The 14,010-nt window shown below is 67.5% G+C and overlaps 1 protein-coding gene across 9 annotated transcripts in view; it reads right to left on the bottom strand.

Annotated features, from left to right (window-relative positions):
* Positions 1 to 14,010, bottom strand: part of ARVCF (ARVCF delta catenin family member) — a 40,889-nt gene that overhangs the window by 4,194 nt on the left and 22,685 nt on the right. For 6 of the 9 annotated variants that reach the window (XM_062182808.1, XM_062182813.1, XM_062182812.1 and 3 more), the window contains 8 exons: positions 12,025 to 12,254; positions 5,477 to 5,635; positions 4,861 to 5,387; positions 3,263 to 3,759; positions 2,546 to 2,729; positions 2,124 to 2,241; positions 1,738 to 1,909; positions 479 to 550 (listed from right to left, as the gene is read on the bottom strand). In XM_062182808.1, coding sequence (XP_062038792.1) covers positions 479 to 550; positions 1,738 to 1,909; positions 2,124 to 2,241; positions 2,546 to 2,729; positions 3,263 to 3,759; positions 4,861 to 5,387; positions 5,477 to 5,635; positions 12,025 to 12,237 — 1,942 coding nt within the window. In that variant the 5' untranslated portion in view covers positions 12,238 to 12,254. Of the gene's footprint in view, positions 1 to 478; positions 551 to 1,737; positions 1,910 to 2,123; positions 2,242 to 2,545; positions 2,730 to 3,262; positions 3,760 to 4,860; positions 5,388 to 5,476; positions 5,636 to 9,571; positions 9,652 to 12,024; positions 12,255 to 14,010 lie in introns of those variants that run through there. The other 3 variants (XM_062182814.1, XM_062182816.1, XM_062182815.1) reach the window with 1 other exon arrangement.

Below are 14,010 nucleotides of genomic sequence, written 5' to 3'. Positions count from 1 at the left end.
GACCACCCCCCCTCGCCCCCCCACAGCTGGAAGGCTCGGCCACTTCCACCCACTGCGGGGGACGGGGCGGCCTCTGGGCTCTTCCACTTCACAAGGTGGCTCAGGTCCACGTGCTCAGGCAGGCGGGTTCCCATTGGACTGCACAGAGCAGGAGGAACCCCACAGATACGGGGGACCCAGGGATGCGCCACCCCACCCCTGGCAGGGTCTCTGTACCTGGATCTGACCACGCCCTCCTGGCTCCCAGTGCCCAGGACACATCCCCTCCAGCCCCACCTCTCATGGCCTCTTTGTCTTATCTCCCCCACGCATCCTGAACCCAGTAATCTACGGCATTGACCCTGACTCCGAACCGCAGCCCAGGGACCAGATCATCCCCCAGGGAACCACACACTCGTGGTCCCCATTTCCCACCAGATTCCCAAGGCCCCCCAGGCCCACTGAGCTGGGACTCGTCCAGCGACACTGGCCGGCTCACCTTTGGCGGCCTCGGTTCTCTTGGGCAGGTCCAACGTGTCAAAGTTCTGGTCCGTCTCACCATCCTTCTTCCCTAGAACACAAGGGTGGGAGGTGAGGTGGACCCCCCATGGGGGAACAGAAACATGTCATGAGGGCCCCCAGCCCAGAGTCCAAAGAGCACCCCACACCCAGGCCCTGGCGCCACTTGGAGTCGTTCTGAGTCCCACAGGCAGGTGGCCTGGGGACACCCCGGCCCCGCCCCCAGCGTCAAGGGCTGGGAGCCATGTGAGATGCTCCCCCTGCTGGCGGCTGCTGGGTTGTGTGAAGGAAGCCGCAGCCCAGGCTGGTTGGCCAAAGGTACAGAGAAACCGAAGCTTGCCAGGCTCAGGACTTGGTGGGCCAAGGGTCCTGTCCCAGGAAAACCACCCCAACTTGGGGGCGGAACCCCTCACAGCAGCAGCCGTGTGCACACCTCTCTGCCTCCAGCCACCCTCCCCACCTCCGAAGAGGGAGCTTCGGCCTCTCAAGGCGGCGAGCTCAGGTAAGCCGTCTCAGCTTGTGGGAGCTGGACACACACACACACACACACAGAGCCCGATCCGTCACAAGGACCAGGGGCCCTGCCTGCCCCACCCGGCTCTGCCCCAGCCCTGCCTAAGGGAGCGGAGTCTGAGGTTGCAGGAGCCGCCCCCTCGGCCTCCCAGCCCCCTGGGTGGAGGGGGTCCGCATTCCTGCCTTTGTGTGTCCTGGGCAGTTGTCATGGAGATGGCTGCCAGGGTGATGGGCCTGGAGCGGGCGGGGCGGGGCAGGGCCCTGGGGATTGGCGCGGCTTCCAGGGAGCCCACTGCACCCGCTGCCCTGCGGTTGTCATGGAAACGACAGTGGGCGCCACGGGGGCGGGACTGCCGGACAAACAGGCGTTCACTCACCTTGATGGAACCAGTCCTCTGGGCACCGGCAGGAAGCACAGGAAAGAGGAGACCAGCCTGAGCGGGGCACCCTCCCAGCGCCCCCCTGTGTCCCCACTGCAGGACCTCACCCTAAGGGATGGCGGGGGGTGGGGCAGGAGGGAGGGCTGAGTGCCCCCAGGGACTGGCAGGGGCAAGCCTGGGGTCAGTCTCCTCCGGGGGTGGAGCCCGGGCAGAGCGGGATCCCTCCGGGCTCCCGGCCCATCCGTCCCGCCGTCCTCCAGCCTCCCTAGCTGCCTGCCCTGGGCACGGAGAGCCTTCAGCCGGGAGCGCCGGTGCCAAGAGCAGGACCCCCGACTTGCCCACCCACCTTTGGCCTTCTTGCCGCCGAAGCAGCTGGCATCGTCCCGCCTCCGCCGCTGGGAGCCGGCAGCGCCGCCTGGGGGCCCAGGCTCGGCCTCCTGGTACCTGTCGGCCCCGGGCACCTCCTTGTGCACGTGGTACGACAGGTTCCGCATGATGCACACGCAGTTCTCCACCGACTGTGGGGGGAGGCGGGCAGAGGTGAGCGGGAGGGCGGGGCCTCGGGCTCAGGGCGGGGCCATGACCACTTCCATGGGGCCGTGTTAGGGGTACCCCAGTCAGGCATGCCCTGGACAGCCCCAGGACCCGGGGCCTCCCAGCTCCTGAACTGTCTGGTTCTCTGACCAGCGGGGGCGGGAGGCTATGGGGCTGTGCCTGCCCCGCCCCACCCACCTTGTTGTCTGTGTCCTTCCTGCCCACTGCCGACTGCAGAGCGTGCAGCAGCGCGTCCACCAGCCCTTCACACTCCCGGAGCCTCCGCCGGGCCTCGGCGCCGTCCGAGCTCACATTCCTGGGGGGCCGAGAACAGGCCCGGTGAGCCCGGCCTCCTCCGGGGGAACCCTGCCAGCCCCAGCCCTGGACACAGGACGGGGAGCTCATCCATCTTCCTCTGCAGATTGGACTTCGCGGTGTGGCTCTGCAGCCCCTGGCCACTGGGTGGCTGGCTGTCATCCATGCTCTGGGGACCACCAGGATGTGGCTGCCTGCGGGGGCGCGGGCTCTGGTGCCTAGATCCCACCTCCCTGACCGGGAACCCGGCTGTGCTGCAGGGGGAGGTAGGGGAGAGGGGCAGCCCCAGACGGCCCCGCCCCCACCTCAAGCAGCCCGAGGTATTCTTGAAGACGGTCGTCCACTCGGCGTCCCGGGGCTTGGAGTCCTCGTTGGGCTCCCGCTCCCAGCCCGAGTGGGGCACAATGACCTCGTGTGTGAGCGTCTGCAGGCCGTGGTCGATGATGACCATTTTCAGGGGCTCGTAGGACGACAGGTTCCAGAGGGTGCCTGTGGGTGCCACCGATGCCCACCGTGTTGACTGCAGGCCCCGCCCAACCGCTGCCTCTCCTGGGACCCCCGCTCGGGACCTGCCCGCCCTCCTCGTGTCCATGCAGGGGAAGGCAAGGAGTGACAAGAACCGTGAGAGGTTCGGGGGGCGAGGCGGGGAGGGCTGTCCCCAGTGGGGCTTCCAGTGGGGGTGAGAGGCCAGCAGGTGCCTCCTCCCACCCTTTCCCTGCCCCCTGGGCAGGGGGAACTAAGGGTCTTGAGCCCCTGGAGCCACACAGAGGTGGTCACATGACCCCCAGCTGTCCCCAGCCCCTGCCTGAGGGGCCCAGCGCTAGCCCGACTGTGGGTAGGGAACTGGGGATCTGTCCTAGCATCTGCATCCGATGTCTGCTCCAGCACAAAGCTGTCCCGGCAGCTGGGGCTCTGGCCACTGGGCAGCTCTCCCCAGCCGCAGACCCCAAGCAGCCCCACGCCTCCCGAGCCCGAGCCTCTGGCTCTCCTCTCTCCCGCAGGTGCGGCCGGGTGCCACTCACCGGTGACAAGCTCCCGGACCTCGTTGTCCCGGGCGGCCCGCAGCAGCCGCACCAGGGCAGGCACCCCGCCACAGTCCCGGATGGCGGCCTTGTTGTCCGTGTCGCGGCCATAGGAGAGGTTGCGCAGGGCCCCGCAGGCCCGGCGCCGCACCTCGGCGCGGGGGTGGTCCAGCAGCGCCACGAGCAGCGGCAGCCCCCGCAGCTGCCGCACGCGCCGCTTGACGCCCTCGTTCTCGAAGCACAGGTGCTGCAGGTAGGCGGCCGCGTTGGCCTTCACGGGGTCCACGGGGTGCCGCAGCATGGCCAGCACCTCGGGTAGCTCTGGGTCCCGCCAGCGCGGCTCCTTGCGGGCGCTGTCCACCGAGGGCGAGCGCCGCACCGCCCGGTCCAGGCTGCCCAGGCTGCCTCGCTCAGGCTGGGCCAGGGGCGCCGTCGCCGGGAAGGGGGGCCGCTCCTCCAGCAGCTCACCTCCGTCATCAGTCATGTCCTCGTAGGCCCTGAGCCGGCGAGAGGGCGTGTGAGCATGTGAGCATCATGAGGGGCCGGGCCTCCGCAAAACCCCGCCCCTCACCGCCTCCTGGGAACCCCACACCCCAGCTCCCAGGAGTACGGAGTTGGTGCTGAGAAACACGCCCGCAGCCCAGCAAAAACCCATCCAGAGGGGAGTCAGCGCTGTGGCCTAGCAGGTCAAGCCACCGCCTGCAGTGCCGGCATCCCATATGGGCGCCAGTTCCAGGCCTGGCTGCTCTACTTGGGATCCAGCTCTCTGCTATGGCCTGGGAAAGCAGCGGAGAATGGCCCAAGTGCTTGGGCCCCCACACCCACGTGGGAGACCTGGGGGAAGCTCCTGGCTCCTGGCTTCCTATGGGCCCAGCTCCAGCCATTGTGGCCACTTGGGGGGTAGGCCAGCAGATAGAAGACCTATCTCTCTTCCTCCTCTCTATGTAATTCTGCCTTTCAAAGAAATCAATCAATCCCAGAACAGGACACTCACGCACTCCCACGGTGTCTCCCGACCCCTTCCCCCAGTTCTGCAGGAGGCCCACCTCTGGCTGGTGCCAGGGTGTGGCGGGAGTGAGTGACCTCCCCATACAAGGCCATCCTAGTAGGATCATCTGTGGGGGGTACTGAGGCCACCGGCTGGCCCCTTGGGGAGGGAACTGTCCCTGGCTCTCAGTGGCAGGGTGGGTTGTGGCCTGAGGCTGGGAGGGGTCAGGCGACTCGCTCTGGGTCACACAGCAGCACCTGCCCCTAGGCTGTGGTGTTCCCATTCTGCAGGTGCACACACTGAGACCAGATGGGGCACAGTCAGAGAATATGGCAAGAAAGCCCGGGGCGGGCTCTGGGTTCCAGTAGTGCTGTGCATGGGGGAAGGAAACAGAGGCCCAGGGAGAGGAGCCAGCTGGGCCTCCGGTGCTCGGGTCCTTGCCGCCATCCGCCTGGAGAGGAGCCAGCAGGTGCTGGCCCGCCTAACTGCCACCCTCCAGCCCACGTCCAAGTGTGCACGACTGACAGCCCCAGCGGCCTGGCTGCCCGTGCTGGAGCATGGATGGGTGACTTCCTGGAGGCAGTGGGCACGGGGGGGACAGGGTGCTCACCTGGTACGCAGGCCCCGCCCACACTCGGGCCTCCTCCGTGTGGCTGTGCCGTAGTCGGGCTCCAGCTCCGGGCCGCCCTCGTCATCGTTGGCCAGGCTGCGGGTGTCATCCTCTAAGCCGTAGGGCTCAGCCTGGAAGCGCTCGGGCAGGGAGCGGCCCCCGTGGGGCCCGGGCTCGGGGCCAGATGGGAATGGCTCGCGGCGGCCAGGCAGGGTAAAGCAGCCATCGCCAGGGCCGGGACCGAGGGGGCCGGCACGTGGGGGCCGCACCCCCAGCCCTCGCGACAGGCTGCCATAGTTGGGGCCATCCCGGGGCTCCGGACCATCAGGGAAGCCACCCCCGCTGCTGAGGTAGGCCCGGGACAGCGTGGCCGCCGGGCCACCGCCCCGCAGAAGGAAGTGCCGGTCCAGGGGGCCGTCAGCAAAAGGGCCAAGCGGGGGGCCGCCATCTAGCAGGGGCAGCCCATCCGGGCCCACGGGCACTTGTCGTACTGTCCGCGTGGTCACGGTCTTGACCGTCTTGGTGACCTGATGGACAGGCAGGTGACCGGGTGAGGCTGGAGTGGCCTAAGTTTCTCCCCTCTCCCCCGCCCACTCCCCCGCCCTCCCAGCTCCACCTTGGTCTCGGTGCGCCGGGTTGTACCATCTTCAGAAGTCACAATGGACACATGGGAGGTGGGTGTGCCCGGGTCTTCCTCCACCGTCACCGTCTCCTCTAGCACCTCAGGTGCCTCTGGCATGGTGGCCAGCGAGGCCTGGCTGCCTGGGCTCTGCTCCTAGGATGGGGGTGGGGGTTGGGTGTGGGCAGTGTTACGGGGCAGGACCACCTCCCAAGTCACGCAACCCTGGAGTGCAGGTGCACCCTGCCCCCAGCAGGCTCATGCTGGCCAGGATGTTAGGGGGTTCCCAGCCCCCAGAGCCCACCGACCCCAAAGGCCTTCCTTGCAGCATGCTCCTGGCCTCTGACCACCGAGGGGCTGGCCCTGCCCTCCCGCAACCAGCCCATGGCGGGGCCAGCTCCCCACCAGGTGCCCAGAGTGAGCCGGCAGGAGTGCCCAGGTCTTGGGCAACTCTGAGCCACAAGGCCTGGCTGTCACAGGCTCCTTTGGGTCCTCAGAGGTGGCAGGTGGGACCTGTGGGACCCTTTCCCAACACTACCTGCACCCTCGGGGTGGGGACCCCTCCTGATATGGGGGGGCACCTCCTGTCCTGTACTCCCCAGGACCTTGAGTGCAGCAGCTGGGAGGCAGCTTTGGCTCCACCCACTGACTCCCATGGCCACGCCCAGGCTCCTGTCACCGAAGGCCAGCCAGACGCCTTCACAGGACAGAAATACCCAACTCCCAGAATGCCCTGTGTGTCCAGAGCACCAAAATATCCTGGCTGCTTCCGGCAGCCCGGACACTCCTGGGGCACGGAGCGGGTATGGTCTGGTCCTGCACCGGGGGTCAGAGGCCAAGTATTACATCAGAGACCACAGAGGGTATATGGGACCCGTGGCCACTTGCCGTCACCATACTGTACAACAGTAGAGTTCCAGGCCAGGCAGCTCTGGGCCGAGGCCCATAGGCCACCGTCTGGATCTGCCGTGGTATAAACAGGCTCCAAGAGGACAGGCTGGCCGCTGCCCTGCCGAGTGGCACAGGGGCCTGGGAGCCAGAGTCCGCCCCCGAGCCCCCACCACACACAGATTCCCCAGCTCCAGGGCCAGCATCTCAGGATTGGCTGGAACCCAAGCTATGGTGGGCAGGTCAGGGGCAGCACATTGCCCGGGGACAGTGGGGGGGCAGGCCCTGCTCCACGGCCTGGGGCCCCGGCCCTGCCTGGCTCCACAGCAATACTCTGCTACCATGGCCAGGGGGTCTGCCACGCCCACGCCCGGGGCTGCCCTAGCGCCGAGGGACAGGAAGCCTCCTGGGTCAGGGTCCTACAGGGTCCTATCCTAGAGGAATGTCCCCCCCCACACCCCGACACCATGCGCATCGTGGGGAGGGGCCTGCACCAACAGGGCACCCTCCAGGCTCTGGCAACCCTGCCAAGCTGAGGCCCCAGGATGCAGCCCCCCTCCTGCAGGAGCAGGGCCCCAGAAAACAGCTGGTGCTTCCCCTTAGGGATGGGGATGGGGGGAACTGAGGCCTGCACCTCTCCAGGGGGCGGGACTGCAAGCCCTGGGGGCCTTACCTTGCCCCCAGGTGGCCAGGCCCTTGGTGGCCTTGCCCCCTTGCTGGCTGGGGACCCAAGGCCAGGAAGGGGTGGGGGGCTGGGGGAGATCCTGTTCCCTGGGGAAGAAAGAGCCTGAGGCCCAGGGTGAGGGGCTGCAGTGTTTGCTGGGGGCTGGGGAGGAGCAAGGCTGAGGGGCGTTGCCTAGGACACCACAGCCAGTGGGGTAGGGCCCTGAGTTGATTTACATGCATTTGCATCCATTAAATACACAGGGAAGGCACCCTACCCACTACTAGGCCAGTGATGGGGGGGTGAGAAGGAGGGGAAAGGACACCATGGGACCTCAATAGCCTTGTTGGAGCGGGGGGGGGGGGGGGCAAGGGGAGCCACGTCCAGAGGGGGCCAGCATGCCCTCAGGCGGGGCCACCTGCAGTATCACCCACCAACACCAGGGCCCAGCAGCCCAGCGGTGGGATCCCCAGGCCCCAAGTCCCTGCTGGCAAGTGACCTCAGGGAGCTAAAAACGGGCTATGACTTCACCCAGCAGGCGTGTGAGTCAGCCGGCGCTCATGGGAAAGCCGGGGCCCCCTTACACACGCCTGGCCTCTTACACACACACACACGTGTGTGTACCTGATCCCTCGGACGCGACCCGTGTGTACCATCACCCAGCCTGGCATGCAGGCCCAGGCACCCCTACCAGTGGGCTCCCCTAATAGCACCCCAGGGGGACTCACGTGACCTCTGGCCTTTTGCCAGCAGAGCCCGAGCCTAATCCGTGCAATGCCTCCAGACCTGCTCTTAACATGTAGGGACTGCCCCCCTCCCCAGGCATCAACCGCAGGAGCCTCAGAACTGGAGGCAGATGGAGAAACTTGGGAGAGGCCCAAGGCTGTCGGGTGGAGCCACGGGTTGATGATCCGCACACAGCCGGTGCTCCCGGGCTGACTGGGTGCCTGGATCCCTGCCTGGCCCCTAATCCCTTCAGGGACGCCACGACTCGGGGCTGTTCCCCTCTGCACATGGGCACCGTCCTGGCCACACTGGCCACACCCACTCAGCCTTCTGCAGATGCTGACAAACCACCTTGCCTCATCCCCACCCCTCCTGCAGGGACCATGCCCAGCCTCCCACTGCCACCACCTGCAGGGCCGAAATCTACCAGGGCGTCTCCCATCTGGGGTGCACCAGTTCCACCGTTCCTGTGCCAGGCCAGACAGGGGCTCCTGCCGGGGGGAGGGACGGGGAGCCTCCAGTTCTGAGCTCCCCGGGCTTGAGGGAGGGGCCGGACCCTCATTCCCTCCCTTCACTGCTCTCAGGATGAAGGGCTGGGGGACCTATCACCACCCGTCGCAGTCCCCCCAGGGAGCCCACGGGGGTCCAGAGGCTGAGGGAATGACAGCTCGGCACTCCTGAGCCCGGATCTCTCTGGAAGACTGCAGAATGGGCTGACTGGCACTTCCTACCTGGCGGCAAGCCCCTGGCTACCACAAAACACCCTCTCCCCTGGTGCCCATGGGCTCTGCCCAGCAGTCAGGGCCAGGTGCTCACCTCTCCACAGCCACTGTGCACCACCCGCCAGGGCAAGTCAAAAGTGAGAGCTGCCGGCAGCCCAAGGGGTAGGGGCAGAGCAGGTCTGGCTGTCACCCACCCCAGCCACCAGCCACAGTGACCACAAGTTCCCCCAAGTGGCCCCTCCATCTCTGGAGCGCTCAGTGGCTGGACTCTGGGGGTGGGGTGGGCACAAAGCAGGCAGGGCCCTGGCTCCACAGGTGACCAGGAGTAGGGGGACCCGCCTCCCCCAAGGGCTCCTGGTGAATGCCCCTCCCCTCAGCCTCCACTTTCTCGCTGCCAGCTCCCCCTAAGGCTGCTCACTCGCTACCCCGCACCTGAGCACCGGGAGACCGCCCCCCGCCGCCACACGTGGGCAGGGCCGCCTCCCCTCACGTGCGTGGCGCTGCACGCAAGGCTTCCATTACAGCTCCGGAAGCTCCTTCGCAGGTTCCCCCCGGGGAGTCAGAGCCCGCGCAGGGGGTGTGAGAGGGAGCCGAGGCGAGAGACCCCCCCCCCCCCCGCCACTGCAACCCCCAGCCCAGGGAGCAGAAGGCCCGGCCAGGCTGCCCTCTCCAGAGAGGCTGCACGGGAAGGCCCTGGCCCCCCAGCCCCGCTCCGACCCCCCGGCACCTGTCCCGGGCGCGGGCTGGCCTGGGTGCACCCCGCCGGGTTCCAGCCCCTTCCCTGCGCTGGGGTCGTCCGCCCCGGGCCCCCGCGGGGTGGCCCCGGAGACCCCGCGCCCGGCGCGCGCGCGCCTCGCCACACTCCCCAGGCAGCGCGCTCTCTCCGCCGCCCCACCCGGCCCTGGGCCCGATGCAGCCCGGCCGGCAGCGCAGACAATAGCCGCTTCGGGCCGGCGGCGGCGCCGTGCAACAAAAGCGGGTCCTCGGGGCGGGGGGCGGCGGGGAGCAGGCCGGTGCCCCGCCCCCCGCCGCGGACCCCCCGGGCGCGCCCCCTCCCCCCCTTCCTCCAGCCGGGACCAAGTTCCCTCCAACCTGTCTGAGTTCGGCCGGCATCGGGCCGGGGTATCGGCACCGCGGGGGCCGGCGGGGGGCGGCGGCTGGACCGGGCTCGGCTCCGGCGCTCCGGCCGCTAGGGCTCGGGCTCGGCGGACTCGCTCCCCGCGGGGGCGGATCCGGCGGCGGCCACGGCCCGCAGCCAATCGGGCGGGGCCGCGCCCAGGCGGGGCGGGGAGGGGCGTGGCGCGGCCCCGCCCCCATCGGCGCGGGGCGGGGCCTGCCGGGGTCGCCCCCTGGTGCCCTGCAGCCTGGAGCGGGGAGCCGGTCGCCCGTGCCCGCGGCTGGGGTGGCCTTTTCCCGCCTAGCGGTCGCTTTTGCTGAGCGCGCCTCCCGGACCCCGGTTTGCTCCTGGTGAAGCAGCACGCACGCCCCCTCTGCCAGCAGACTTGGGGAAACTGAGGTGTGCCCCAAGGACGAGGGACAAGGTCATTCCGCCGGCACAAGGCACTCCACCCCGGCTGCGCCTGTTCCCCTCGCTGTGAGATGGCGGCCCTCCTGGGTGGGCCATGCGGACGGCGGTCAGCTCTCAAAGTTCTCTCGGATCTGGCCCCAGCCCCCACCCAGCGCCAGGAGGACCTGGCTGAGGGTTCCCCCCAAGCTCACAGCGCATCAAACCGAGGGCGGGGCGCAAGGGCCGAGGAGAGCACAGACAGCCACTGGGTGGCCCTAGTTAAGGCACATCTCTGAGCCAGCCCCAGACCCTGTCTCCTCCTGCCGGTGCAGGGATGGGGGGGCTGATCAGAGAGACCAGTCAGGATTGCTGCTCCCTGCAGCCTGGCATTGACCGCGCCACACCCAGGGAGTCTGGCTCTGCTGGGGGGACTCAGGTAGGGCTGGGGCCACCCATGGCCCTGGTGTCACCAACAAGGAGAGTTTCTGGGATCAGCAGCTACAGCCAGTGGCATGGATCTTGCCTCCCACCTGCTTCCCCTCCTGCGGGCCTGGTTTTGTGCCCAGGAGCCCTGGGTGCCCATCTGAGCCTGTGTCTTACGGCAGCCCCGCGTGGAGCCATCCAGGTCACTCTGAGCAGGAGGGAACCACCCCAGAGGCTTGGAAGCCGGTCCTGTCTTCTCCCCAGCTTCCCCACAAGCTGTTCGTCCCCCAGGGCCCCTGGTGGACCCCTGCCCACTGGGTGAGGTCAGTCCTGCACCAGCTGGAGGGCCCGGGCAGGCAGCCAGGATTCTGCCAAAGGCCCCGAGCTTCTCATGCCCCTGGCTCTGACCCTGTGGCTCTGCAGCAGAGCACCAGGCCCCCAGGCTGAGGCTGATCTGGGAGGCAGGTTTGGCTTCCGGGCCTGGCCAGCCTGGTGTGGCCCCGGGAACACACACGTCCTCCCATCCCAGGCTGAGAAGATCGAGGGCCGAGATGGGGGGGGGGAAGCAAGGGGCAGTGACCCCCCAGCAGAGCAGCTCCAGGCTGTGGGAACATCTGTCCCTTCCACCAGGGCACCGACCTCCCACACTGCCCGTCCCTGTGCTGGAGAGCAGAGCCTGCTCTGGCTCCCAGGGGCCTGGACTGCGCGCCTGGCGCCCTGCAGGCGGCCTTGGGGTCACAGTCCCCATGTGGCCCAGTGGGACTGTTCCACTTCCCTCCTGGGGTGGAACAAGACGCACCCTCCCAAGAACTGAGGCTGGGGGCTGCGGGCAGGGGTGGCTGCCAGGTGTTTGGAAAGAGGGCTCCCCTATGGCACCAGGGAATCTGAGATGCCCACTTGGCTCCGCCTACATCCCTGTGCTGGGTCCTGTGCTTTAAGTGGGTCTCCTCCACGGGCCATCAGGGAGCCGAGGTCCCCCCGGTCATTGCCCCAGGCACGCCCCGCCCCCAAGCCCGACGAGGCTGCTGCTTGGAGTCTCACATGTGCACCCAGGACAGGGCCCGGGGGGAGGACGCGGGAGATGCTGGGTGATGTGGGAGGGGGCGGGTCCCCCAGGGTCACTCTGTGAACCCCAGAGGCACTTCCGTTTTCTCACCTCTGAGCTGGCTGGCAGGGGTGGGGGGCTGCAGTGGGAACCAGAGGGGCCTTCCCCTCTCCCGGCTGCCACCCCCTGGCTCTGATCAGTCACAGGAGCCACACCCAGCTCCAGGCCTCCCCCTGCGCTGGGGACGGGGGAGCTGCTGTCACCCCATTCGCAGGTTAGAACATTGTGGCCCAGAGATCCTGGGGCAGGAAAAGTCCTCTGTGTGTGGCTGACCAAGGAGTTACCCGGAAAATACCCTGCCCAGCTGCAGAGGCCCGAGGGCTCGCTCACTGTAGGGTCCTGTTCTGGGGGTCTGGCTTCGTCCCACCCACTCTTCACATGGTGCCCCTCTCTCCCCCTCCCCAGCAGCCTCAGGAGGTCTTGCAAGAAGCCACATGCATGCTGGCTCGTGGTCTACTGAGACCCCTGGAGTGGTTTTCTCCCCCTCTTCCCGAGTCACTGGGCTGTTACCTGCAGGACCAGCTGTTGCCAGGCCATGGGCAGGGGCTGCCCACTGTGGCCCACACCACCGGTGCCCACGCCGGGCTGCTGGGCACGCTCCAGCTGCAGGGCCACATGGCGCCGCTCCTGCTCCAGTGCCCGCGTCAGCCGCTCGAAGCGGGCCTCCTGCTCCTTCACCGAGGCCAGGATGCTGGCGGCCGAGTGCACGTGGTAGTTCTCCATGGCTGGGGCTGCACCAGCTGCAGGCAGAAGCAGAGCATGCTCAGGGCGGGGTGGGCGGAGGCCTCATGGGGCCCCCCATGGGCCCCCTGCCTGCCCACCCAGCCGCCCGGAGCACACGTCAGGAGACTCGCTCCCTCTGGAGGGAAGCGCATTGATTAAATTCTGAATTAAAAGCCATTAATCCGAGGCCGGCCGGAAGCAGTCCGCTCACTCTCTGCAGGGCTCCAGGCTCATCCCAGGCTCCCCTGCTTCCTGCCAGGCCCACAGAACCAGAGGATTGGGGGTGGGGCGGCTCAATGGGAAGGGAGGGGGCTGGCGTACTATGCACTCACTACCTCTCAGGCCCTCTTCTGCCCAGGAGCCAGGAGCTTCTTCCGGATCTTCCAAGTGGGTGCAGGGGCCCAAGGACTTGGGCCATCTTCCACTGCTTTCCCAGGCCCATTAGCAGGGAGCTGGATCGGAAGTGGAGTGGCCAGGACTCGAACCGGCATCCATATGGGATGTCAGCACTGCAGGCCAGGGTTTTAACCTGCTGTACCACAGCGCCAGCCCTGCTCACCCTGATCTCAGGAGCCACCCCAGCCCTGTCTCCGGTCAGGCCTGCAAGTAGGCAGAGCTCAGATCCGGACTCACTGCCTGGAGCCTGGTGTGCGTGGCTCAGTGCCCCATGTCTGCCCACTGTGGAAGACTCCGAGCCCCACGGGGAGAGCACACAGTGGGGACGCTGTGGAGGACCAATGAGCTGCTAGGCCAGAGCCCCCCACCCCACCCCAGGAGGAAGGGCCAGGGACAGAGTGTACCCCAGGGGTGAAGGGAGGGACAACATACTGCTGTGACAGCTGGGGAAACTGAGGCCCAGCACAGGCCCCTGCGGCTGCTCTGCCTTTCCCCTGCCCCTGTCACACAAACAAAACTGTCCCCTTGACCTTGCAGGGACGCTGCTATGAGAAGAGGAGCCACTGGGAAGCCAAAGAACCAGACTCCTGTTGGGAGAGGTGGCGGCCACCACCCAGGGGATAGAGCTGGGTCGGGGGGGTGGGAGAGACGTAGGAGAGACAGACTGCCAAGGCACACAGGGACAGACAGCAGGGGACATGTGGCCTGGGTATACAAACCAGCTAATGCCAGCTAACGCAATGAACCTAGCCATGGGCCCCAGGTGGGCATGGTGGGGCCTCTTCCTTAGGCAGGTGAGTTGGGGGCTTGGGGGCTGCAAGATGGCAGGAGCCAGGCCACCTGAGCCCTCAGCCAAGCCTCGTGGCAGCAACGGCCATCTCAGCGGAGTCTCAGGACCAAGGGACAGAAAGGAATAGGATCAGGACCCCCTCCCCCACAGGTGGCAGGTGGTGCTGGCCTGGTGGGCAATGGTGACTTTCTTCCCCCCTTGTATGCTGCCCGAGCCCAGCCTTCACCTGCATGGCCTGGGGGCAGCCTCCCTGCCCTGGGGTCCACGGAAGTGTCCCCCTCCCCTGGAAGAAGACCCCTGCTGACTCTGGCTGGGGGCCCAGAATTCTGAGGCCCGCGGCCAGAGTGTGAGAAGATGGCCAAACTCTGGCTTTCCCACTGCCCAATTTGGTTCGCCCAGCGGGAGATAACCACGTGCCTCCAATGCTGGCCAGCTTGGCAGGCGGTGGAGTCCCGGCAGCACCCATGGGACCACAGAGGCCCGAGTGCCAGGCCTGTGCTGTCTGCCTTCGGACAACACACACAGGAGCACGTGCTTGGATACAGGGGCCCCGGTCCAGCACAGGGGAGAGGCTTCTCCGAGGATAA

The sequence above is a fragment of the Lepus europaeus genome, chromosome 23 (genome assembly GCF_033115175.1).
Source record: "Lepus europaeus isolate LE1 chromosome 23, mLepTim1.pri, whole genome shotgun sequence".
NCBI lineage: Eukaryota > Metazoa > Chordata > Mammalia > Lagomorpha > Leporidae > Lepus > Lepus europaeus.
The sequence above is the reverse complement of the archived record's forward strand: the minus strand, read 5'-3'. Positions and strand labels throughout refer to the sequence as shown.